Source organism: Dama dama, chromosome 29 (assembly GCF_033118175.1).
Source record: "Dama dama isolate Ldn47 chromosome 29, ASM3311817v1, whole genome shotgun sequence".
Taxonomy (NCBI): Eukaryota; Metazoa; Chordata; class Mammalia; order Artiodactyla; family Cervidae; genus Dama; species Dama dama.
Window position 1 is genome coordinate 10,836,310 of NC_083709.1, and position 25,732 is coordinate 10,862,041.

General features: G+C 51.5%; 1 protein-coding gene across 2 annotated transcripts in view; it reads left to right on the top strand.

Annotated features, from left to right (window-relative positions):
- PALLD (palladin, cytoskeletal associated protein) overlaps positions 1-25,732 on the top strand; it is a 358,254-nt gene that overhangs the window by 323,820 nt on the left and 8,702 nt on the right. Inside the window, exons 11-17 of one of the 2 annotated variants that reach the window (XM_061132502.1) lie at positions 4,010-4,516; positions 9,054-9,189; positions 12,119-12,217; positions 14,224-14,445; positions 17,343-17,492; positions 23,281-23,375; positions 24,962-25,094. In XM_061132502.1, coding sequence (XP_060988485.1) covers positions 4,010-4,516; positions 9,054-9,189; positions 12,119-12,217; positions 14,224-14,445; positions 17,343-17,492; positions 23,281-23,375; positions 24,962-25,094 — 1,342 coding nt within the window. The remainder of the gene's footprint in view (positions 1-4,009; positions 4,517-9,053; positions 9,190-12,118; positions 12,218-14,223; positions 14,446-17,342; positions 17,493-23,280; positions 23,376-24,961; positions 25,095-25,732) is intronic. The other variant, XM_061132504.1, reaches the window with a different exon arrangement.

The following is a 25,732-nucleotide window of genomic DNA, read 5'->3' on the forward strand; positions in this document are numbered from 1 at the left end:
AGCTTGCCTTTCTGGGACCTTTCATTTCATTTGCTTTTTTGTCTCTCTGTGAAAGCCTAGTTTTATAAAAATAACTTGGGAACTGAGACAGTGACTTAGATTCATGCATTTCGTCATCTCAGAATCCAGGTGTGAGAATCATTTAATTCAGTTTTTTTTTTTTTAATATTAGAATTTGCCCAGAAACCAAGTCAGAAATGTTCAGATTCAAAATAATTGTTCGGCTCTCTTCCCCCAGCCCTGCTGTGCTCTGCCTGTTACAGCCTCACCTGCACAAAGTAGGGGGTGGAAGGCGTGGCCTGGTTCTTCATGCAGGGTGTTCTAGGAACGGATCACCAGGATGCCTGCTCACTTGTGAAATGAACAGAAACTGCACTAGCTTCTTGAACTGGCACTTACTGCTAACAGTAGCGTCTCGCAGTTTTAAGCCCTTGCAAGTTAGCAAATGTGGTGGGGCTTTTAATGCCTGGATGAGGAGGCTTGAGCCCTTGGACAACATTAGAATCAGCATCGTGATGGTCTGAGCTTCCTTGGCAGACTTCTTTGAAAAGCCTGGCTTGTCAGGGGCCATCCCTGACCTGGGGCAGGGGAGTCCCCACACAGACACAGAGACAGCGTGATGTCTAGAGCCATGTGCCAGAGCAGCTTCACACAGCCAGGCTGGAAATACCTTCAGAGTGAGCTGAAGCCCTGGCTGTCGTGAGCCCAGCTGGCCCAGAGGAGGGACAGTGCCTTCACGGGCTCACGGGTCACTCCCAGTCCTGGGGCAGATCAGCTGGATGGTGGGGGGATAGACAGTCCAGGGGTAGGACGCATCTTCCGGGGGGGTAGGAATTAAGAAGAAAGTAAAGGCAGGGAGGTCAGAAAGGAGCATCTGGGGAGTCAGAAAGTCACCATTGGTGGATGGTGTTCATGAGTCCCATTCCTGGGTCAGTTCAGTCTACCCAAGCCACAGAGACTTCTGTGATGAACTTCAGCATCCAGTGTATCGCAGCAGCACGGCTGCTTTTAAAGCATTGGAACTAAGCTCCGTAGTGTTGCGCACCAGTGCTCTTGGCCTTCCCCAATCAATAGAAATCGACCAGAGGCCAGACAAGAAATTCATACAAGGCTTTTATTGGGGCCCCTGCTGCTGCAGAGGGGCAGGGGCCAGGTGGGCAACAAGAGCAAGTAACAGGTGCCCTTGCTTGCTCACTCCTGGAGCAGAGAGAGGCTGAGTGGCTCCCTTCTGTGGGGTGTGGGTAGTTGTATGTCCAGGAGTTGGGCCAGAGGGGTGGCTTGGGTGGCTTAGGTGGCTTGCCCGTCCCTCTGGTGGTGTTGTGTGCAGGGGGCATGCGAAGTACCTGCTTTTGCTCCTGGTTCTTCAGAAGTGGCAGCTGGGCTTTTCGGTCTCTTTGTCTCTCATGATCCATAATCTGGCCCAGTGCACAGGCACACCAGTGTCATCAGACCCTGCAGTTCTTCGTCACTCGAGGAGTGGTGGGTCCCGGTGCACGTCCTGCAGCAGAGCGTCCCAGTCTCAGCCCATCCCACTGGGACTGCCCAGAGTTCACTGCTGCTGGGAGCCTGGCTGCTCCGCTCAGGTTCTCGCGTGTTGGTCCTTTAATGGACCAGAACCTGGTGGTCCGGAGTCAACGATAAGAAAGTAAGAGAGAGAAAGAGGCTGATAGCGCTTGCTGGTCCTTTAATGGACCGGAACCTAGTGGTTCCGAGAGTAAGAGAGAGAAAGAGGCTGATATCCCCTGGTTTTCGCGGAAAGCCAATAGAGCCCTGTTTTCAGGGCTCGCGCTGCTGCAAGTAGGCACCGGGCGCCCTCTCGAGTGGGTGAAGGCACAGTGCGCCTTCTCGAGAGGGGCTTAGAAGCCCGGGCAAGAAAGTGAGCTCAGCAGGCCTCCGCGCTCCAAGGAATTAGCCAGAAATAGAGAGAGAGACAAAGACAGACAGAAAGAAAGACATGGGGACCAAAGCTCTGATGGAGCAAGGGTGTTTTAATCAACATGGCGTGGGCATATATACTGTCTTACAAGGTGGTTATTCTCAGCAAAGACAAAGATTAAAATTCCAGACTTACAAAACATAAGATGATCCCTATCAAAGAGAGAGTTGCAAACTGTCACCTTTTACCATTTGCCTCATAATAAGGAAGAGAGTACTTATCACTATGAGAAATGCCTGGATTCCTCAGCCTGGGAAAGGCGTGCCTCTCCTCTTAATTCCTGAATATTCAGGAATCAATAAGGGCCAGGGGGTTCTTGACAGATCCAAAACAGCACACAGGAAGCCTCTTGTTAAATGCTTCCTGACACTCGCGTGCAGCCCCATTCTCCTTACACTTTTCAGTTCACGAGAAGGCGTCTTCATGCGCTTCATTGTAATCACTTCACTGTTAAATTATAGTGGGGAATCAATTCGTGGGAAGGAGTTGAACGATTCCTTCACCAATGTTGTATCTAGTGACACTTGATAACAGATCTGAATCCTTTTCTTTAACTTTTGATCAGGAGCTTCAGTTCCTCTTATTACTTTGAATTTGAAGATTTAATGCCTATAGATAAGGAAGGCTTGGGGGGTTGATTAATTGATGATAATTGGAAGCTAATTACAGTATTGTGGTTCTTGCCATACACTGACATGAATCAGCCATGGGTGTACATGTGTCCCGAACCCCCCTCCCACCTCCCTCCCCAGTCCATCCCTCTGGGTTGTCCCAGTGCACCAGCTTTGAGTGCCTGTTTCATGCATTGAACTTGGACTGGTCTATTTCACATATACAGGTTTCAATGGGAGGGTTGCTTTTTAGTTTTAAATGGTTTCAACTTAGCATAGCTCTGCCTCTCCGTGCACTGTTCTGTTTCACTTGCGCTTAGAGCGCCACCTGCTGTTGACGCTTCTTCTGGCAGCCGTGGTCACTGTCTGGTGTGGATAAAGGAAGAACATCTTGGATGCAAAACTCAGCTCAGAGGAAAGGTTTTTGAGTAAAATAAGAGTACGATTTTAGCTGATTGCTAGCTACTTGCTGGCTTCTTTATCAAAAAACATTCAAACTCTCTGCTTGGTGGAAAATACTTGAGGAATTAAAGCTGCATTATTGTAAAATACCAGAGCTTCCCTGGTAGCTCAGCTGGTAAAGAATCCACCTGCAATGTAGGAGAAACCAGTTCAATTCCTGGGTTGGGAAAATCTGCTGGAGAAGGGATAGGCTACCCACTCCAGTATTCTTGGGCTGCCCTGGTGGCTCAGACAGTAAAGAATCTGCCTGCAATGCAGGAGACCTGGCTTCGATTCCTGGGTTGGGAAGATTCCCTAGAGGAGGGCATGCCAACCTACTCTAGTATTCTTGCCTGGAGAATCCCATGGATAGAGGAGCCTAGAGGGCTGTAGTCCATGGGGTCACAAAGAGTTGGACACAGCTGAGAGGCGCAGCACAGCGCATTGTAGAATTAATGATTGGTTACTGCTTATGGAACCCCTGCACATGGACGATGGTGTTACATGTGTGTTTCAGATGTGATGCCAAATGTCAGTATGTATCAACGTTTGTATAAATAGTTGGCAGTTTCAAACTTGGGGTAGAATAAACTTTGCATGTGTTTTTTAGGGAGCAAAGGCAGAAATCAAAGTGGGTCTCCCCCCACCCCAACCCACCCCCAGACCAGCCTGTGGTATTCATTGATTAGAGTTGACAGCAGTGAGGTGGGCAAATTGGATTCAGGTAAATCTGCCAAAAATAAGTTAAATCGGTGTTTCTTTTAACTTTCCCGTTGTGATAAATTTTTCCCAAAACGTTGGCCCCAGATGAGAGGGTGAGAGCTCAGGTTAGAAGTTTCCCGCTTAAGAGATTCTGGTTCAGACAGCGTCCCCTGGCATGTTAGCCGGCTCGGCTCGCCTCAGGTCTGAGTCCGGTGAGACGCTGATCAGCTGTGTCCTCGGTGGCCCTCGGGCCCCTGGGGGGCGCGGTCCCCGCCCCCGTCCCTGCCGCACATCTGAAGGTGTCCTTTTCTCCCCGCAGGGACGCGCTCAGGATCCAGCAGCTGCAGCAGCAGATCCGCCGGGAGCGCGAGGCCCGCGCGCGCCCCTCGCCGCCCGCGTCCCCGGAGCCCCCGGAGTCGCGCGCGGAGCCCATGAGCGCGCTGGCTGCCCGCCCCGCGCCCGCCATGCAGGCCTCCAGCTCTTTCAGCTACGCGCGCCCCAAGCAGTTCATCGCCGCCCAGAGCCTGAGCCCCAGCGCGCCCCGGTCCCCGGCGCCCGCGTCCCCGCCGACCTCTGAGCCCGAGTGGGGCGCGCTCCCACCGCCACCCCCGCCGCTCAGCCCGCCGGCGCTCGCCGCAGGGCCCGACTTCTTCCCGCCGCCGCCGCCTCCACCTCCGCCTGGCCCGGGTCCCGCGTCCCGCGCCGCCCGCCCAGGCCCCGCGCCTGCAGCGCTGCTCCGCGCCCTGCTGCCCTCGCAGCCAGCCACCGCCAGCACCGTCTCCACCGGGGTCTCCGCCCTCGGCCTGCCGCGCGCCGCCCCCGCTGCGTGAGTGCCCACCACCCCTCTGCACTGGTCTGCACACGGTGGGGGCCCCAGCTGGGGGCTGGGTGCGCGCCGAGGGGAGGTGGCAGTCCCTTCGTGCCCGGGATCAGGAAGTGAACTCGTCCATCGCACGTTGTCCATCCGGGCAGTGGTTGGAGGGGACAGACGTTCAGTGGCTACATTTGATGCAGATACGTGAGGCCCTGTCCCAGGCATGGATGATGCAGCCAGCCCTGGCCCCAGCCCCCCACCCCGTCTCTGCAGGGTCCCATCATCTTCTGCTGGACTCTGAATGGCTTTCCTTAGGTCACAGTGCTGACGTGGCAGCCCTCTAGAATCTTCACTCAGAAACCCTGTGAGGATAAATAAGCTGGCAAAACAGACCCATGGGAGGCGTCTGGCACGTCTTAAAGTGTAGTAAGAGCTGGCGCTCACCCATCCACTGAGGAGGTCGGAAATGCCTGCTGGCCAGGGCAAGCCCAGGGCCACATCTCAACCCTCTCCCTGTCGGCATCCTGCTTCAGGGCTGGCAGGACCCCAGTACTCTTCAGAGAGAAAAGGAGGAGACCCTCAGTAGGATTTCGTGTGGGAATGAAAGTGAGGAGACCCTAGAATTCGAGTTACACTCACAGCAGGCTCCCACCCTGGGGTGGGCTTGTGGCTCCTGTGAGATGAGACTGCTGTTTGCCCTCCAAGTGTGTCCAGAAGTGCCTGTTGGGCGCGTGCTGCGTTGTTAGGCATTTTCTAAAGGCTGCCTGAGGAATTCTGCGATTGAGATCTGGCTGCTTCTCAGGTCCTTATGGGAAAAAGCTTAGTCAGGTGACTGTAAATAGTCACATAAGGAGGGGAGCGAGGGTGGTAGTGGTATAATCATGGGCTTCAGCCAGAGTCGAGTCCATCCTCTCGCCTGAGCAAACCTTTGTCTCTTTGTTACGTGATACCCTTTGTCCTCTTACTATGGAAGGGCTATGAAAACACTTGCTCTTTGGAAGAAAAGCTATGACATACCTAGACAGTGATTTTAAAGGCAGAGACATCACTTTACCGGCAGACATCTGTCTAGTCAAAGCTATGGTTTTTCCAGTAGTCCGGTACGGATGTGAGAGCAGGACCATAGAGAAGACTGAGTGCCAAAGAATTGATGCTTTTGAGCTGTGGTGCTGGAGAAGACTTTGGAGAGTCCCTTGGACTGCCCATCCTAAAGGAAATCAGTCCTGAATATTCATTGGAAGGACTGATGCTGAAGCTGAAGCTCCAATACTTGCGCCACCTGATGAAAAGCACTGATTCATTGGAAAAGACCCTGATGCTAGGAAAGATTGAAGTCAGGAGAAGGGGACGACAGAGGATGAGATGGTTGGATGGCATCACCGACTCAATGGACAATAGTTTGAGCAAGCTCCGGGAGATGGTGATGGACAGGGAGGCCAGGTGTGCTGCAGTCAGTGGGGTCTCAGAGTCAGACTTAGCAAGTGAACAACAACAACAACACTTGTCAGTTGGAATTTGATGAAAGATGAGTCCACCACCGCCTTGGACAGGGGGGCAGTGTCACATCTTTTATCATCTTAGGCAGAAACAGTTCATTCTGGTCTGCGACTTTGAAGTTCCCTTGTATTCAGCAGTTTTACAGGCTCATCTGAAGTAACAGAAGTGCTTACCTCTTAGCAGTCTCTGTCATGGTTACTCAGATGGAGTCATGGTATTTTATAATTATTACCAGAGAGACCAGCAGCTCCTGCCATTTCTTCAAAGCTAATGGGGACATCACTCCGATTTTATGGCTGTGGGAAGCTGTACCCAGGGGAGGTGGGCCCTCTGACACCACGTTCAATGGTGACCCCAGGCCTCCAGCTCTATGCCAGCCCAGAAGCCACAGTTATGTGGTCACCCTTTTGCCCACAAAAAATTTCCCATTGCGAAATCACACACACTTAAAGATTTCCTTCTGTTGGTTTGATTCATACAACCTTTGGAGCATTTTTCCTCTGCAGACTTGTGGGATCACTGGTTTGCATTCTGAATTAAAGATGAAACAGTAACTTTTTAGCCATCATAGTAACTCAGATGGATCAGTTCAGACTTGCCCAAGACTGGGTGTCCCTCTCGGGCTGCCATGACCAGTCGGCACCCTTGAGCTTGTAGGAGCTGCCCAGCCCTGGTCAGTCGGCCCTCTTCAGTCACTTGTTTCTTTCGTGGGGCACTTGTGATTGTAACAGCAGGCTCAGATTCACTCACCTGTTACTCGTCTGGTTGGACAGCTTTGCCATATGTGTCAAGTGCACATAGCAGACCGATTACAAGTGACTTGGTGAAGTAGGAATGCGTTAGTTCGGAATGCGTTAGTTCGGTTGGTTTTTTATGGTGCTTCCTTGCTTATCTGATACCAAAATCTTAAATGCAAATTTCAGATATCTCTATTTTATTTATTTATTTATTTATTTTTTGGTGTTGCTTTTATCTTTTAATTTATATTGGAGTACAGCCAATTAACAATGTTGGGAGAATTTCAGGTGGACAGCAAAGGGCCTCAGCCACACATATACATACGTCCAGTCTCCCAAAAACGTTCCTCTCATCCAGGCTGCCACGTGACATTGAGCAGAGTCCCCTGTGCTATCCAATAGGTCCTTGTTGGTTACCGTTTGACATGGCAGTGTGTACAGGTCCATCCCAGTCCTTGTTCTGTGACCTGTGCAGTTTTCTTGCTCAGCCATGAGAGGCAACGGTGAGTTCTCTTGACCAAGACACAGAGCAGGCCCTGGGGATGCAGGAGCTAACACGGTGTTCAAAGCCAGACAGACAGAGTGGTCACACCTGTACCCCCGTGGAACCAGAGGGCATAGACCATAGAATTCCCGGGGGGCAGTTTCTTTTTTTATCTTTTTTTTTTTAATTGAAGGATAATTGCTTTACAGAATTTTGTTGTTTTCTGTCAAACATCAAGATGAATCAGCCATAGGTACACATATATCCCCTCCATTTTGACCCTCCCTCCCATCTCCCTCCCCACCCCACCCCTCTAGGTTGGTACAGAGCCCCTGTTGGAGTTTCCTGAGCCGTACAGCAAATCAGATATCTCTATTTTCTTAATCATCAGTTGCACTGATGGCTATTTCATTGTTTGTGTTTAGCATTGTCTTGTTCTCATCTGTAAAAGAGTAGCTTATAAACAGTCTGGAGATGCAGTTTTGCATCTGGTGTCTGCGTAATGGAGGGCCGGGCAGAGGGCGGAGGCAGCTATGGGCCATGGTGGCAGCGAGGCTGGATGGCCTCCCCGCAGCGTTGATGTGGGTCAGGGTTTAGGGGATTCTTGTGGATCCAGTCCCTCCCTGCTTTCCTTCCTGAGGCCGTGGGGTCGCCGCCCTTCCCAAAGCTGGTTACAGACACACGCGTCCAGGCAACAGCGTGTCTCCAGTGGCAGCAGTTCCCACCCCAAGCACGCGAGCACTGGGTCTTGTTGTCGCTTGTTGGTGCAGACGGGGCCGGATGCTCCTGTGGGCTCGGCCTGACCGTGTCACAGGAGGTCAGCACCCCAGGTGGGTGGGGCTGTCACTGGCTCCCCGGCACTGTGAGGAGTGGTGGTTTGGGTAACAGTTTACTTTGAAGAAATGTCTTAATTTTTAATTGTATGAATCATTGTGAAGGGAAAGCATCTCTATCAGCAGACACGTTTTTGTTCCTGAGGAGTGGCTCTTTGCTCCTCGGAAGTCGGTGGGTGACGTGCTGGGGGCAGATGCTGCGTCCTGCTTCCTGCCTGACCTTAGAGCCTCACCCTTACTCTGTGCTCAGGTTTTAACATAATTTCTTAGTGTTTGCCGAACCACGTTAGTAATTAGTCCAAATGAGATGTTCTCAGAAAAAGGTTCCCTGTTAAATGGAGAGGGTGCCTCACCCCGGCCCACCCCCTGGGCTGGCTCTGGCCGCCCCTCCCCAATGCGGTCCTCCCACTCCAGCCCCGCCTGGACCCTCCCCTCCTGTCGCCTGGCAGCATCACCTCCCCACCTCCACTGCAGGAGCTGATTTTCGCGAGAACAGTGGCTTGAGGCTGCAGCACAGTCTGCTCTGGTGCCCAGAACGGAGCACGGCCCCAGCCAGCGGGTCAGCAGGGGTGTTGGCAGGCTCCTGGGGCTCCACACAGCATCCTGGGGTCCTCTTCCGTTCATCCCCACTCCATCCCCTCCCGGCCTGCATCCATTCCTGCTTCCTCTTTATTCCTGTCCCACCTAGAATTCCTGCCACATGTTGTGTTCTGTGATCTGTTCTCCAGCTTCAGCATCAGTCCTTTCAATGAATAGTCAGGGTTGATGCCGAGTCACAGCCTGACGCGGCAGAAACCCAGGTCTGCACACAGAGGGCGCCTCTTCTGCCTCGGCGCTCATCTCGCCCCCTGACACGCCAGCGTGTGCCAGCGGTTCTGTCTGGGTCACTGGTCCACACCCAGCAGGATGGGCGTGGCCCCAGGGTGGACTGAGCGCTGGGCTGGGTGTGCCTGCCGGACCAAACCCTGACCCTGCCTCCACTGTGTGCTCACCCGCAGGGGGCTTCCCAAGAAGGCCAGCAGACCTGCGAGGATGGCCTCCGACGAGGAGATCCAGGGCTCCAAGGACGCCGTCATCCAGGACCTGGAACGCAAGCTGCGCTTCAAGGAGGACCTGCTGAACAACGGGCAGCCGGTAGGGGGCGGTCGAGGGCGGGGACGTGATGGGCAGGAGCGGTGGTAGGGGGCGGGGCGGGGCAGTCAGTGGAGCCGCCCGAGGTCCGCCCGCACCAGCCTTAGGGCTGGAGCCTCACCTTCACACCTGGCCTTCCGCCAGCACAGAGCACCGTCCTGACAGCTGGTGTCCCCCACGCCCCTCTCCGGCTTGAGGTTTGCTTGTGGAGGGGAGAGCATGCGGGGAGGCTTTGCTGCCTCCCTCCATGAACCATTCCTGGGGGCTGGGGGGAATACGGCCGCTTGGAGGTAGAGGGGGCAGGAAGGCTGAGGCCACGGTAGCACCCTGAGGGCCTTCGACACTACAGACAAAAGGGACAGGCTACAGCCGCACCGCCCCGATCACACCCGCGGCTTGTCCTGCTTGCAAGCTAAGCAGGGTCGGGCCTGGCAAGCCCTTGAGTGGGAGGCAGAGAGAGGGAGCCAGTCCCGCCGGAGGGTAGGGCTGGGGGCTGTGCCCCACGGTCGGTCTCTGCCCAGAGGCGGTGGATCGGAGCTCAGTCCTGGGCTCTGTGCCCTGCCCTGCGCTGCAGAGAAGGCCGCGCGCCTTAGGAGACCGTGCTGATCTGGTCTAGACGGTCCAGGTTACCGCGCTTGTCCTGGTCTGTCGGGGCAGCTCAGCTCAGTCCTGGAAGGGAGTGGTCACTCTTCCGAGGCTGCGGGTTGTGGATGGACGAGGACACAGTCCACACAGGCAGCTTCTCCACGGGCCCAGTGCTTCCTGGTCAGGTGTTGGCTTGTTTGTTTCCTGGGCTCACTGCTCCTCATCACGTCCGAGCTCCTGAAGGGCGTTGGCAAACGAGTCTAGGAAATGAGATTTCTTAGCCGGGGGCCAGTGACCTGTGTGCTTTATGGGGGCATGGGCCTGGCTCTTCAGTAGACGCAGAGAGGGGCCTCTTGTGTAAAGTCTCCCTCAGGACCTTCTCCAGAGGACAAAGCCTGCATGCTGACTCTGTTTTCTGGGAGCTGAGGTTATCCCGCCCTGATACATAAAGACAAGCACAGACCACTTGGGTTGGAAGGCTGGGGCCCAGAGGAGGGGCTTGGGTACTGATCTTAGGGGCTGAGGAAGACTGACATGTTAAAGAGACCTCACGGTACTCACCTCACTGAGATTTTCACACAGGGGAAATATTTTCTCCCTGAAATAAGTGGTTGCATGTGCAAATGAACACATTCTGGAAGTTTTCCCTGGCTCTGTCAACCAGAGCCTTTGAAAGATTAAAACAGAGACTTATGGGATCTTTCTCAAGCGAGGTAAAGGCTTTTTTCAAGGTTTTTCTGTTGGTTTGTTTAAATACTCCTTATGAACTAATAACTCTTGGTTTAAAAGATAAGATTTCTATAAGCTATTATTATTACACTACATGTATTTACATTTGTTGCATATATATGTCATAGATCTCTTTTGCAGAGAGGTATATATTATTTGTATTTCTTCAGCAGTGAATGACATTTCCAGTATTTTCCATACATTTCCACATTTGAGAATTTTAAAAGGACAAGTAAGGTTTCCGTTCTTAGAAAATGTGACCGTCAGACAGCTTCTTCCTGACGCTGCACATGTCTCTGTCCGCGTTTCTGGCGTCTTGGTATATGGACTTGATGTTCACACGGCGCAGAGAGTGGTTCAGAAGCACAGCAGTGAGTGAGTCTGGCTCCTGGTGGTGGCAGGTGTGTCTGACTAGGGCCTGGATATCGAGTGATGCTTCTGCTCCAGAGGAATGGGATGGCACCAGGCCGCCGTCCCCAAACATTAGGAAGGCTTTTTAGGAGAGCAGGTGTTTAAAACGGTATTTAAAACTGTGTCTGAAAACTGAATCCATGATTCTTTAATGCATGTTGAGAAAATTAGACAGCCGCGTGTGGACGAGCCGTTCCGTGCCACAGATATACCTCTCCTCACCCTCAGCCCCTTTTCCCAAAACAAGGTCATTGGAACTTCAGGTCCACTTGCCATTTGGCACGTGTCCTGCTTCTCTTCCCGGTTTCCACTGGGACTGAAACCAGCAATTACTGGAAAGCAGTGATTTACCCAGCATATTTTCCTGATTAGAGAGTTTCTAGGAGAGTCTATGTCTGGATTCAGAGGTTTGGAAGTTCATCTGAAATAATTTACACGTTTTTTAAAATTTTATTTTGTGCTACTAATTATTCTCTATTTTGAATCAAAAGCTTGTTTTTAAAATGCCCCAGTGAATGGGCCGATCATTTTGGAGCCAGCACTCAAGGGCACAGCCTATCAGACAAAGCAAGTGGGCCGTTTGGTTTGTGTTCAGCCCAAAGCCCTGGGCACTCAGTGCAGGGGCCTCACCACCTTCGCTGGGAGCAGTCTCCCGGTCGGCTCGAGGCCGCTTCCGGCCCCTCTGCCAGGTCAGCGTGTGCAGCCAGCCTTCACGACTTACTGTGTTTTCCTGCGTTCAGCCCGTGCCTGGCCCCAGAGAAGAGCTCTGGAGGCAGCCCTGCCCGCCAGCCACGGACTCCCTTCCCAGGCTCGGAGCTGTTCTGAAGCCTGTAGCAGCTATGACCATACACGTCCTGTAGAAAACCTCTTGCTGGCTAAAGGTCTTTGTCTTCATGTTCATCATCAAGCATAAACGCGTGACACACGCCTGTGGGTGACTTCTGCCCTGTGGCTCGCTGTGCTCACCTTCAGTCTGTGTTCTGTTCGTTGGTGGCGCTCAGGACGGGCCACCCTGGCTCAGCTCAGGGTCAGGACTGGAGGCGCAGTGGGAGCAGGTGGACACGGAGCAGAGGGCTCCTGTCCGCACAGGCGTCCGGAGGCGGAGGGGAGCAGTCAGAGACCCACAGGCCCGTTTGCTCTTTGCATTCGTGTTCTCAAGGCGCTGCAGCAGTGTGATTTTTCTGACTCGTGTGGCTTCTTTGCTTAGAGGTTGACCTACGAAGAAAGGATGGCTCGGCGACTCCTGGGTGCCGACAGCGCGACTGTCTTCAACGTCCAGGAGCCGGAAGAGGAGGCGGCCAACCAGGTATGCGATCCTCCTGGCTTCCCGGGAGAGCAGAGTGTTCTGCGCCCACCTCTCCCAGCCTCCCTAGGGACCTGGTCCTGGGCCAGCTCTGTGCAGAACCAAGGGTGGGTCACAGGCGGCCTCTGGCCAGCGGCGAGTGAGCACGCCCTGTGTTGGGGGGTGATGGAGTTATTTCAGTCAATGACACCTGTCCTTTTTGTCTTATCCATTAGTTTCTCTTCTTTCAAGTATCTTTCTGATTTCCCTGTCCTGCTATAATGCAAAACAGGTTTGTGTGGAGGAACATGCGTTCACTGAGATTGTGTTAAGTCACTTGTGACTAATTTCAGTTACGTTCTTAATATCTCATCCAGGTGAAGTATCTATGTACAGAAAAGAATGTTTTTCTCCACAAATGTAGTTAAAAATCAGTAATGAGCAGGGAATCTGCTTTGTTCCCCTGCTAACACCAGAATCACTTCATGGATTTGCTGTGAGCTGTTTGTAATCACTGCTTCTATTTGGAGTCTCCATATGTACTGAATAGTTTTAAGATGAAAGAAAGCTTTTGAACACAAGTTTAAAGGACCAAGTAAACCCTTTCTCCTGTCTATTGAGAAATGGATCAGCCTTCAAAATCTGAAAGTTTTTCTGTGTTAAATATTGCTCCCACTGGAGTTTCCCTTAAAGCTAGAAATTGGGTTGGATTCTTGCCGCTTCTCTTCCTGGGCTTCACTACTCCTTTTCTGCTGTTTCAGGACCCCTGGCCATCTCGTGCTTCTGTAGAGAGTCCTCTGGACGGTCAAAAGGTCGCCTTTACCTCTCTTCTCCTCCCAGTCCTTCTGTGTCTGTCCCTCTGTTCCGCCTCATGTACTTGTGTGTCTGCATTTCCTGCCATACGATCGTTACTGACACACTCACCCTGTCTCTTTTCATTGTATCAGATGGACAGAGTTACTGCACTGTGATTTGTCACGTCGTTTATTTACAGACTTGAATTTTATTCTGTCCTTTATGAATACTCTGAATTTTAAATTGTGAGAAGTTTCTCATTTGTTAAAAGTTTTCTAGGAGAAAGAGAGCTAATTCTTAAACTGATTAATTTGATAATAATTAGACAAACCCACTAGTGTATTTCCTGCAGCTTTATTCATACTGCTGAATTTCTTCCCTCAAGTCAACAGGCTTTTTTGGGTTTGGGGGCATGCCATGTGGTGTGTGACATCTTAGCTCGAACCCTGCCCCCTCCACTGATAGTGCTAGGTCTTAACCACTGGGCACCAGGGAAACCCCACGCCAGACTGTTTTTAAAGATTGAGTAACTTCAAGAGGAAACCTCATTTGAAACAACCTTTCATTTACTATTAAATAGAGAATGTTTCATAATGGGCTGCCTTTTCTTTTCTATGCTTCATGAGCAGGAGGTCTCTTGGTACCCCTTCATTACTAGAGGATGCTGGCGGGCACTTGATGCCTGTTTTTTAACCACATATTTGACTGGACTTTCCGTCCCTTTTTCTTTTAAAGAGGGTGGAGAATGGTTGCCCAGAGCTGGGGAGCTGGGTGGTGAGGATCGTCAGGAGAAGGGAGTGAGGTACCATTACTCCGTCACCCACTGGAGAAAAGGCCAAGTGAGCTGAAGCTGCCCATCTGGGAGGCGCCCGTCCTCAGACAGGGAAGGGTCAGCGTGGCATCAGCGCTTAACTTTTATGAGCAGTTTAGGAGGAACCGTTGCCTTTTTCTTCTTCTCCCCATTCTAAGAGAGACGAGGAAGAAACTCATTCTCCTAGTTGTGTGGCTGTGGTGTTTTTTGGTTGATAGGACTTGAGGATGGTTTGAAACACCACGCATCCTCCCAGGTGTTCTTTGTTTCATGTGGGAGAGACTGGGGTGCAGACTCGTTGTTTAGTTCTGTAGTAAACACATCGCTGCCCTCTGGGAACCTGCCTGGAGAGGGGCTGAGTCCCGTGGGGCACTGTGTACCATGAGGGGCCCAGCCAGTGACGCAGCGCCTCCGTCTGACTCAGGAGTACAAGGTCTCCAGCTGTGAGCAGAGGCTCATCAGTGAAATCGAGTACCGGCTGGAGCGGTCCCCCGTGGAGGAGTCAGGGGATGAGGCACCCTGCGGGGACACGTCTGTGGAGAGCGGAGTGGCCCCCTTCTTTGAGGTGAAGCTGAAGCATTACAAGATCTTTGAGGGTATGCCTGCGACATTCACGTGCAGAGTGACCGGTGACCCAAAGCCCAAGGTGAGTGGAGACACAGCCTCTTCAGAGCTGCGTGCCCTGAGGATGGGTCTGGCTTCCAGCCTGCAGGGTGGTGGTAGGAGGACAAATGCCAGAATTGAAACTGTGAAAGTGTCAGTCATTCAGTCGTGTCCTGCTCTTTGTGAACCCATGTGAGCCCTCCAGGCTCCTCTGCCCATGGGACTCTCCAGGCAAGAATACTGGAGTGGGTTGCCATGCCCTCCTCCAGGGGATCTTCCTGACCCAGGGATTGAGCCCACATCTCCTGCATTGCAGGTGGATTCTTTACCGTCTGAGCCACCAGGGAAGCCCCTAGACTCGGACAGGGTTGAACAGAATAGGGTAGGATAGAATGGGACCTAATAGGACAGGACAGATAGACTAGGAGAGTAACTGGCAGGGAGCGCCTCACACCCTCCCCTCTCTCGCTCACATGGAGCCACGGTTGTGACACCCACGCTGCAGATGTCGGGCTCAGCTCCAGCGGGTCAGTGAGCTTTCCCGAGGCCAGGGGGCTGTGGTGGCCAGGCCTGAACTTGAACCTCGCCCATGCTCTGTACTGTACAGAGCAGTGAAGCTGCCACTAGTGGCAGGAATCATATCTTTAATCCACAAAGCCAAGGCCGCCTATGTATACAGAGGTGGAGGGGGCAAGAGTCCAACGGCTGTGGCTGGCCCGGCCAGAGCCTGTCCTGCAGGCACACGGGGACACTGGGTGGCGGGTGGCCACCTCTTTAGACAGAGAGTAGGATCACTGCTCACGGCCCCATGGAACAGCACACAGGACTGCACTTTTCGGCAGGACTGGAGGGAAGACAGTAAGAGAGGCACAGTGAGAAACGGAAGCTCTTCCTGACACCCTCCCAGGATATTCTGCCCTCGACAGGCTTGTCCTGTTGAAACCTGAGCAGACTGAAGCGGAGTTCTAGTTCACACTGTTTTCGTCTGTTGTACCTTCCCCACACTGTCTCAGAGCAGTCTTGGTAGAACGTTGGCACTGTCTCTTAATTTGGGCTTCCCTGGTGGCTCAGATGGTAAAGAATCCACCTGCAATGTGGGAGACCTGGGTTCAGTCCCTGGGTCAGGAAGATCCTCTGGAGGAGGGCATGGCAACCCACTCCAGTACTTTTGCCTGGAGAATCCTCATGGACAGAGGAGCCTGGCAGACTGCGCTCCATGGAGTTGAGAATACTCAGACATGACTGAGCAGCTCAGCACAATCCATCTTTTAATTTTCATTTGAAAGTTGTCTTCTAAGTATAATACAGGTGAAAAATAGGACTAAAGGGAAAAAAGAATTATAAAGAACTGGCATAGCAGCAGGACTGTGAAAGGGAGACATTGTATACTGTTCTGAGCTTCTTTATTCCATCAGAAATAATCCAACTGGTAAGAGCATGATAATTATGAAGTGTCAGCCTTTATGTAACTTAGCTTTTGGAACTGAAAGTTACTAGTCTGTTTTAATGGTGAACTTTTAGGTTCTGGAGACTGGTAATATTGGTAATATAGTAATATTGGTAATAATAATATTGGTAATAATTGGTAATATTGGTAATAATAATAAAACTAGGGAGGGAAAGGCTGCGGCTCTCAGACCCTCGTTGTTGGCGCACTTACTTACTTCGTGTTGTCCGTTTCTGGCCTTTTCCTGCCTTAGACTTGGAAGGTTTAAGAGCAGTTTTTCAGATTCAGAGGCTTTGACAGGGAGTAACAGTGAAAGGCCAGCTGTGGTCTCAACTTGCCAAGTGATGTACATGCAGGAGGAAGTTCATTTTATGGCAGGCTCTGAAGTAGGTTTCCTCTGCTGGGAGTCAGCTAGGAGTGCCCTGAGCTGCAGGGAACAGAGGTGACCGCATCCTGCTTAAAAAGCGAGGATGTCATTTCCTCCGGCCGACATGCGTACTGGCTGTGTTGGCCCTGCGGCTCTGTGACCATCACTGTGGCCTCTCTTCTGGGCTCAGATATAACCAGCAAAATGTGAGAAACCGATGGCCCTGGGATCTTGCTTAAAGGAGAAAGAGGGGAGGAGGGACCTGTAGAAGAGATGGTTTGACCATTTAGAATGTTTCTGTCTAATCAAGATGTACTTTTATTATATTTTTCACAATTTTCTATCACTCCAAGTTATTATTTGAAAATTAGTTTAAATGCTGCTGTGTTTAACATAGTGGGGAGAGCTGGTGAAGTGTAACCTTCAACCCTGTGCCCCCCAGCTGCGCCCCCCCACCCCTCCCTCTCACCCTGTTCTGGGTGTCTGACACAGACGAATTCACTGGACTTTAGGGTATGGTTTTTTTAATCTTGAGATAATGTTTTTCCCTTTACAAGTAATACATGTCCACTTAGGACATTTGAAAACAGAAGCAAAAAGAAAACTGTGATGCCAGCTGAGAGTTAATCACGTCTTCCATGTAAATAATGGGTGAATGTAAATGCCGCTTATGTACATCTTTTATCTATATATTTATTGTTTATTTTATTAATAATTTAATATATTATTAATATATCTTATTTAATATTACTTTATTATTTAAAATATACTTTAAATACTTCCTACTTTATTATTTGGCGGCAGCACGTCTGAGTTGCAGCATGCAGGATCTGTGATCTTGGCTGGGCAAGTGGAATCTAGTTCCCTGAGGGTTGAACCTGGGCCTCCTGCAGTAGGAGCGAGGCGTCCTAGCCACTGGGCCACCAGGGAAGTGCCTATACATCTTCTAGAAAGAAAGAACGTGTAATTTCTGATAGAACAGAACTAGCCTTGTTCGCTGCCCCCCTCGTCCCTCGGAAGTCAAGGCCCCCAGGTGTCCAGTCTCTCATTCTGTCGCAGGAGCTCAGGGCAGCCCCCACCCACCCCGCACCCACAGGCCTCACCCGCTGTCTGCCTCCTCCCGCAGATTTACTGGTTTAAGGATGGAAAGCAGGTCTCCCCCAAGGACGATCACTACAGCATCCGCAGCGACCCCAGCGGGACCTGCTCCCTGCACACCGCAGCCTCCACGCTGGAGGACGATGGCAATTACACGGTCATGGCTGCCAACCCTCAGGTGGGAAGCACAGCCCGGTTCTGCTCTGGGCCATTGGGGTCCCCAGACGAAGAGGCGGCTCGCCTGGTGGGGCGCTGGACCCCCACGTTCTCTGTCCAGCTTGGTTTCCCAGGAGAGAGATTTTTCTCTCCTGAGTGTTCGTTTATTCCATTAGACATTTGTGTGCATGATGCACAGATGTGCACCATTTATTTCCACAAACATTGTCGAGAGACTGCTGTGCATACCTCTCATGGGGGGTTGGGGCTGCCGTTCTTGGGAGGACGAGGTCCCGAGACAGAAGATGAGCCAGTAAATAGACACACAAACCATGTGATTCCATGTAGAATAACATTCCCAGGAGAAAGGGGAGTGAGGGGTATGTGTAAGATGTGGTAGGAAGACTCAAAAATTAAATATTTAGAAGAAATACACGCACAGTTAATTCAGTGGAATTTAAGTAACCTATAAGTGTGGACAAATTATAATTTTGATAGAATATAAATAGAGCACTCAGGATTTTGTTTTGTTTTCTCTTGTATTGACCTTTAGATTTAGGGTCAAAAAATTAATTGACTACTTAGAATTTAGTAGGCAGCTACTGGCTACCAGGTTCCGATTCAAGCCTGCAAATTCTTTTTTATAGACTATCTTGTATATTTTAGGAACTGTACTGAATCCACAGACATGTGTAAGAAGTGGTTTTGTGCTTGAAGCACTTGACAGGGTACTTTACAAAGTCTACAAAAACCACATAATCAGTCGTGTCCGACTCTTTGTGACCCCATGGACTATACCAAGTCCATGGAATTCTCCAGGCCAGAATACTGGAGTGGGTAGCCTTTCCCTTCTCCAGGGGATCTTCCCAACCCAAGAATCGAGCCAGGGTCTACCTGCGTTGCAGGCAGATTCTTTACCAACTGAGCTATCAGGGAAGCCTGTAAATAACACTTTTAAAAAAGAAAGCTAACAGTTTTATTATGTAACTGATGGAGATTGCTCACAAGTCATCCTTTTAAAAAAATCTCTGATCTATTTGTATCATCCTGTATTTCATTATTTCTTTTGAAAGAAACATTAAGTGTTAGAAAATGATGCAGGTAATTTTAGCAATTTTTGCATACTTCTACAAGTGCATAGAGTGTTGCAAACAGTGTTATCCTGTCCTAAGGCTACATTGTCATGGAAAGATACATTACTGCAGTAATGTTAAAATTAGACTGAGCTGAAGTCTCACAGATTTCACCACAACCAGCCTGTGATCTGGGACAGTGGACTCCTCACTGACCAGGAACAGTTTCCAAGTTCATGCACCTTCTTGAGGCTCTGATATTTCAATCAGTGAATACATGACCTCTGAAAAACAGTCACAGTCATGACCTTTACGAAAACAATTATGTTTGAATGCTTGTGTTCACGGTGCATTTGAGGGAATGAAAGGGGAACTTTTTTTTAATTGTATTTTTAGTATGCTTCCTTGACTATTACTAACTGATTCCCATCTTCTCTTTTCTTCCTCTTAAAAAAGTAGTGGAGAACTCAACAAAACCCAGAGTTTTCCTTCATGTTGGGTTCTTGATTCCTCTCGTGCCCTGAGAAGTCTGGGGTAGGTGATGGAGCTAGAGTTCACTGTGTTCCTTCCACAGTCACCACTACCGGGTTCTGCCGTTCGTGTCCAGGCGTTTTGCCTGCTGCACGTTTTGAACTATTGTTGGAGTGAGCACCTTTAAAGAACAGAATAACGCAAATGTCGAACTGCAGTTTGGAGTCTGCGTGTGGTCTCCTTCACGTGGTGTCGCATCTTGAGGGGGAGTTCCCAGCCAGTGTGGCTGAATCAGGACTGCACAGCTGGGGGCTAGGGTGAGGGCTTAGCTAAAGATCCACCCCCCACCCCCACAGCCTGGCTGGCGGGAGCCACACCAGGGCCAGGAGGAGGCCCCGCCCTCAACCTGGGGCCCTGAGCCCGGCTCCCTCAGCAGAGAGCTGGCCATGCCCTATAGATTACCTCGTCTGATTTTTCATGCTTTACCTGTTGGAGTCAAAGAGTCGGGGAGTGACCATTTACATCAGGCACCAGAAGCCCACTTTTCCTTTTTAGTCTGTTTATTTGGCTGTGCTGGGTCATCACGCTTTAGTTGCAGCATGCAGAGTCTTACTTGTGGCATGTGGGATCTGGTTCCCTGACCAGGGATGGAACCCAGGCCCCTGCATTGGGAGCGCAGGGTCTTAGCCCCTGGCCACAGTGAAGTCCCAAGCCTGGCTTTTCTGACAGTGTCTCCATCCCGCCTGTGGATTGAGCAAACAGCAGGGGACCACTCCGGGCCCCAGAGGCTCCCCTGCCAAAGCAGGTCCTCATGGCGGAAGCCTGCTGTCTCTTGAGGTCTGATCCACCAGGATTCTCATTAACGGGGTGTGTTCTTATCACTAAACTTCTCCTTTCCTACCTGAATGACCAAGAGGCAGGTGTCGGAGGGGAGACTCCTAAGCAGAGTCTGGGGAGATCCTGAGAGTGGATGTGGGCCTCAGGCTGACGTTGCTGTGCATTTGGGGTTTGTGGTGCTTGACAGCCGCTGTTGTGAGCTTCTGAGCACGTCTCCTGGTGGGTGTTAGTTCAGGGGTGAAATGCCTTCTTGTCCCGGGTCTTCAGTGGCAGGTCCGTGCACACATGCCACATGTGGGTTTTGTGAGTCATCCAAGATTGTGCGTCCAATTTTTCACAAAATTGGAATGAACTTCCTACCCACTTAGGAAAACAAAGTGGTATTTCAGCTGTGACCCGCGAGAGCCCGTTTCTCTGCCTGATCCTTGGTGCAAGTTGTCACTTGTTGCCATGGGAACATGATGATAGAAACACCTCACACTCCATGTTGTTGTATAGTTGCTCAGTCGTGTCTGACTGTTTGTGGCCCCATGGACTGCAGCACACCACGCTTCCCTGTCCATGGAATTCTCCAGGCAAGAATGCTGCCACTTCCTTCTCCAGGGGATCTTCCCAATTCGGGGATCAAACCCCTGTCTCTCACATCTCCTGCATTGCAGGCGGGTTCTTTACCTCTAAGCCACCAGGGAAGCCCAGCACTCCATAAACTCAGCTTTATAAACAGTTGCTATGGTATAGTAAATGGCTTTGCCATTCTTGTAATTTGTGAATTAAAAAAGGGTTTAAAAGGAACATGATGTAAATAGGTACTGGAAAAAAATCTCAAAAGTAAAAGCTAAGTTTTCCAGGATACATAAAGCATGCACACATACATATGCTTCCAGTCCCAGAAGCATAGTGTGGGGTTGCCTGACGTGGACTCCCTGCTTCCTTGACGCCCTTTGGCGCCATGATTTTCTTCCACGTTCTAGAAGGATTCGTGTTTGGAAGGGGGACAGCACCATCTCCCTTTTCTGACACCGTGGCTTCCACAGTGGAGCGGGAGCGGCTGGGCTCTCCAGGCGGGGGAGATAAGTCCTGAGGGTAGCCGTGAGAGAGGGTGAGAAGCCGGGAGGGAGGCGAGCATGGCCAGCAGTTTATTTCAGAGAAGACTTTCCCACCTGCTCGGTCTTCAGGGATACGAGGCGTGTGAGAGGCTGCTGACAGGTCTCCGTGGGGACGAGCTCAGAGCGCAGGGCGTGCTCGCCTGGCTGCCCCCAGGAGGCAGCAGCCGCAGGTTAGCGAGGTCAGGAGGGGCCGCGCCGCGTCCCCCTGTGCCAGACCGGGCCCGCAGGCCCCGCCTCTGCCGGCTCTCGGGCCTCCTGACAGCGCGGTGGAATGCGGACGCAGATGTTTGGCTTTGTTTTGCTGCGTTGCTAGGAGCCTGGTCCTGCCCGGGCTGGAATGGCCGTCGGGTTTGTGCCTTCTCCAGCTGCGCTGTGTGTCTGAGCGGGCGGCCGTCCTGGGCCCTGAGCCCTGTTAGCCTCTGTGAGCCAGGACAGGCAGATGCTGCTTCCACAGCAGGTGAAGAACCAGCCTTGCCAGGCATCACGTGCGCCTCACCAGCCGAGCATCTCGCGCAGAACCACCTTCAGAGTTCACACTCGGGGCTCATGTCAGCCTCCAGCCGAGGACTTGGTCGGAACAGAAGAGCTGCGAGCAGCAGAGTTACACTCAAAAGTCTGGCTTGTTGGTGGTCTGTGTTTCAGCTTCACAGGGTTTCCCGGCTCCTTCCGAGCTTCACTTCACACGTTCACTTCTGTTACTCCTTCATGTGTTAATAAGACAGTTAAAAGTGAACAGATAGCATTGAGGGGCCCCACAGCCTGTGATGAAGCTGCAAAGCAGAAAGTATGGAAAGCCCGTCCTGAGAACAAGGGGCGCTATCTGTGAAATGCACAGCTCCTTGTTCTCAAGCTCCAGAAAGAACCACGGGGCTTCCATGACCACCTGTTAGACCGGCCGCGGTGAGTCGTCAGCTGTGCAATTTGTAACAGGCTCTTCTAGGCACGTGCACCTGCACAAGTCCACGTGGGATGGGTCAGTGAAAGTGATTCTCAGATGTCAGGCCGTGTTGGGGAGTCCCCGGGGTGTGCCAGGGTCGGCATGGGAGAGCCTCTGTTGCGTGGCCGGGACCTGTGAGGCAGTTGGTGCAGGGCGGGGGTCGTTCCTTCCTGAAGTTCGCTGCACGGTACTTGGGGATGTGGTGGCCTCAGTAAAGGAGGAGCCTGCCTCGCTGTTCAGGGCCACGCGAGCTGTGTGTTCCCGGCAGACGTCCTCCTGGGGCGGCCTCGCCCTCCTCTCTGCACTGTTAGTGTGAGTCTGTGCCTTTCCTGGGGCCTGAGGAGGTCCAGGCTGAGACGTGCAGGCCCCTCCCTGCATCCTGCTGGGGTGCCTCCCTCCGTGTCCCCACCAGTGTCAGCCCACTCCCAGGGGAGTTCAAAAGGTGGTTGAGAACCCATGCGACCCTCAGCTCTGGCCTCCCGCATGTCGGCCACTTGGGATGACCGTGGGGGTCAGCGGTCAACTGTGACGTGAGTGCACACGGGGCTGCCCTTCAGCCGGGGGCGCGAATTCATGAAGGACTGGAATGAATGATCAGTGCGCTTCTCAGGTTCCTGCCCTGGCTCCTCCCTTTCGGTCGTTGTCAGAGTTTAGAAGTCCGTCTGCTCGTGCTCCTGGGCCTCGAGAATGAGTGGAGGAGGAAATCTGCTTTGCTGTTCTGCCAGCCATGAGGAGAAAGAGGCGCCTGTGCCAGGAAGCTGAAGCCCCTGGGTCCCTTATTCCTGTAGTCCGGGCCCCTCAGCACCGCTCCATGCCCCTAAGACGACACTTGTCAGACTTGCTGTTGACAGAGAGAGACGGTAGTGCATGCAGCCTGCTTTGTCACCACTTTATAAGGGGTATAAGCAACAAAAATGTTGACTCATGTTTTACACCTGAAACTAAGATTAAGTCCACTATACTTCAGATGAGCTTGGGTGTGTTGGGCAAGATGATTGTAGACCCGTCAACTATACTTCAAATTAAAATTTTTTTAAAGATAAAATAGTTTTTCGTTAGTGTATCTAACCTTTATCATCTGATCCTCACGTTTCAGGCTTTGACTGCTTCTGGTTCATAAATCTCAAATGTGCTCATTTCATGGGAAGAATGTTGATGGGTAGGGAGACCTTGGCAGGTGACAGTCAGTTCGTAGGGGGTCGTCATCTTAAACGGCCTCCTAGATGAAACAGTAAAACCAAGTCAAGTGTCGGAGGGGAGCGTCTTACTCAAGTGCTTCAGATGAATGTGGAGGCAGACGCTGAGCCCCGGGGGCGGGCGGGGGCTGGCGCTGGCCGCCGGAGCAGGCCCCGGGCGTCCCTCACCACTGTGGTCCTGTCCCCGCAGGGCCGCGCCAGCTGCACGGGACGGCTGATGGTCCAGGCCGTGAACCAGAGAGGCCGCAGCCCCCGCCCGCCGGCCGGACACCCTCACAGCAGAAGGTACGTCTCGCGCCCTTCCCGGGCGTTGCTGGGGTCTCGCTGGCTCCTAAACCCGCACCGTCAGCATGGTGGGGAGCCCACAGAGAGGGCGTGCTCGGGGGACAGTGGGCACGTGAGGGGAAGCGGGCTCCCTGTGGCTGGGGTGGGGACACCAGCCAGGAGGCATGCCCAGGCCTGGCCTGTCCCTCACCGCGGCCCTCCAGGTGGGCCCATGGTTTCCTGTGACCACCTCGTGCCTGAAGGTTTGTGCTCTCGTCACTCAGCGCACAAGTTTACCTGAGACCCAGACCTCAAGGTCAGGCTGGCCACATTTTGGACACTCCGTACCTGCAGCCCCCAGGGCCTGCGAGCATGGGTGGGCGCATGGTGCCCAGTGATGGGCGTGGCCTCAAAGGAGCTGGTGGGCTGCTGGCCTGGGGACCCTGCCAGGGGATTCCAGGCGGGCTGGGGTCCTGGAGGGCCACAGAGGCAGGGAAGCCACAGGAGGAGCAGAAACAGCGAGCAGCCCGCAGCCCGCGGCCCCTGCCTGTGTTTGGGAGACAGCCGCAGGCCTCGGGCTCGCAGCCGTGATGCTGGCCTCCAGGGCACGACCCGTGCACAGAGTCACCTGTGCCAGCTGCGAGCCCAGCACGGCTGAGCAAGTCCATCTGCTGCTGCTTTTCCGGGGCCGTCAGTGCATTTCAGCTGTTCATGGGTCACTGCTTCCTAGAGGAGCGTCGTGCTCGTAAACTAGATCTGATGGGTGAACTCTATGTTGAAGGGTGGATAATTCTAGCCCATTATACTAATTTTTCTTTTGTTTTGCTTTTTCTAGTTAAGTATTTTTTAACTTACTTTCTGATGATCACTGGCAGAATTAATTTGAACATCTTGCCCTTGGATTATTACATCTTCCCTGCAATCACTTTAAATCATTTTACTCTTAAAGGTGCCTCTAGAAACATACTCAAAAGCAAGAAAGATGCACAAAATCTGGGAGATGTACACAATTTTATTTTAAAGCAAAAAAAATTGTCTTTAGGTACATGGATAACGGATGCAGAAGACCTGCCTAAAAGTTTAGTTGTTTTCCTGGTTAATATGAAAATAAATTTTTATTAGAAATATATTAATTTTTTAAAAAATAATAAGAACTTCTGATTTCCTACAAACTTACACTCACAGTAGAAAGTTATAGTTATTGATACTGAAAAATATTTGGTAGTAAATGAGCTGCTAATTCTCATACAGTTCTCATCCAATTTTAAAAATATTTTAAAACTTTCTTTAACCTATTTTTTTCCCCTTTCCCAATTCATGATTTATAGTAGTCATAAGGATTAGGATAGCAGATTAAGATCTGCAATTAGCAGACTATTAAATTTATATTAATCCCCCAAATGAAACAAGATTTTGCCTCCTGACTTTTTCTTTGGTGTAAAGATTGAGATTAGGGATCAGGTAGGCAGGTAAGGAAATTATGTTTTTGCCCCTGTGTTAAAGAAAGATGCCTGGGACCCTAGAAACGGCCGCTGTCTGGGTCTGTTTACCTGTCCCGTCTGCCTGCCCCGCCCCACGCCCGCGTGTTGACTCTCTCTGCTCTGAAGGCCTCGCTCGCGGTCCAGGGACAGCGCTGACGAGGGCGAGCCCACCCAGGAGCGCTTCTTCCGCCCGCACTTCCTGCAGGCGCCCGGGGACCTGACCGTGCAGGAAGGCAAGCTCTGCCGCATGGACTGCAAGGTGAGCGCGCGCCCAGCCTCCCCCGTGCTGTGGCTCTCTTCTCTGGTTTTGCCCCATGTGTTGACCTTGAATTTAAATTTCAGCTCGGAAGTATGAATGTTTTATAAAATTATTTGGCCTCCCTCTGCTGGTTATCTCTGGAATTACAGAACATAAATGTGAGGCACTTAAGAGAGTTTACTCTGGACTGACAGAAATGTTTGAAAAGGATAAATTCATTCTTAACAGGAGTGTATTTTCCCGAGTAGCTCTCTTTTATTATTTTCGTTTTGTGTTGAAGTGTAACTGATTTACAGTGTTGTGTTAGCTCCAGGTGTAGAGCAGAGTGATGCAGTGATACACATGCATCTTTTCCTGTTTGTTCCCATTTAGGTTGTTACAGAGTTTTGAGTTAGTTCCCTGTGCGATACAGCAGGTCCTTGTTGGTTATCTATTTTAAATATACTGCCACTTATTTGTCCATCCGAATCTCCCAATTCATCCCCTCCTTGCTGTGTGGGTGCTAAGTCACTTCACTTGTATTTGAATCTTTGTGACCCCCATGGACTGGCCCACCAGGCTCCTCTGTCCATGAGATTCTCCAGGCAAGAATACTGAAGCAGGTTGCCATTTCCTTCTGCAGGGAATCTTTCTGACCC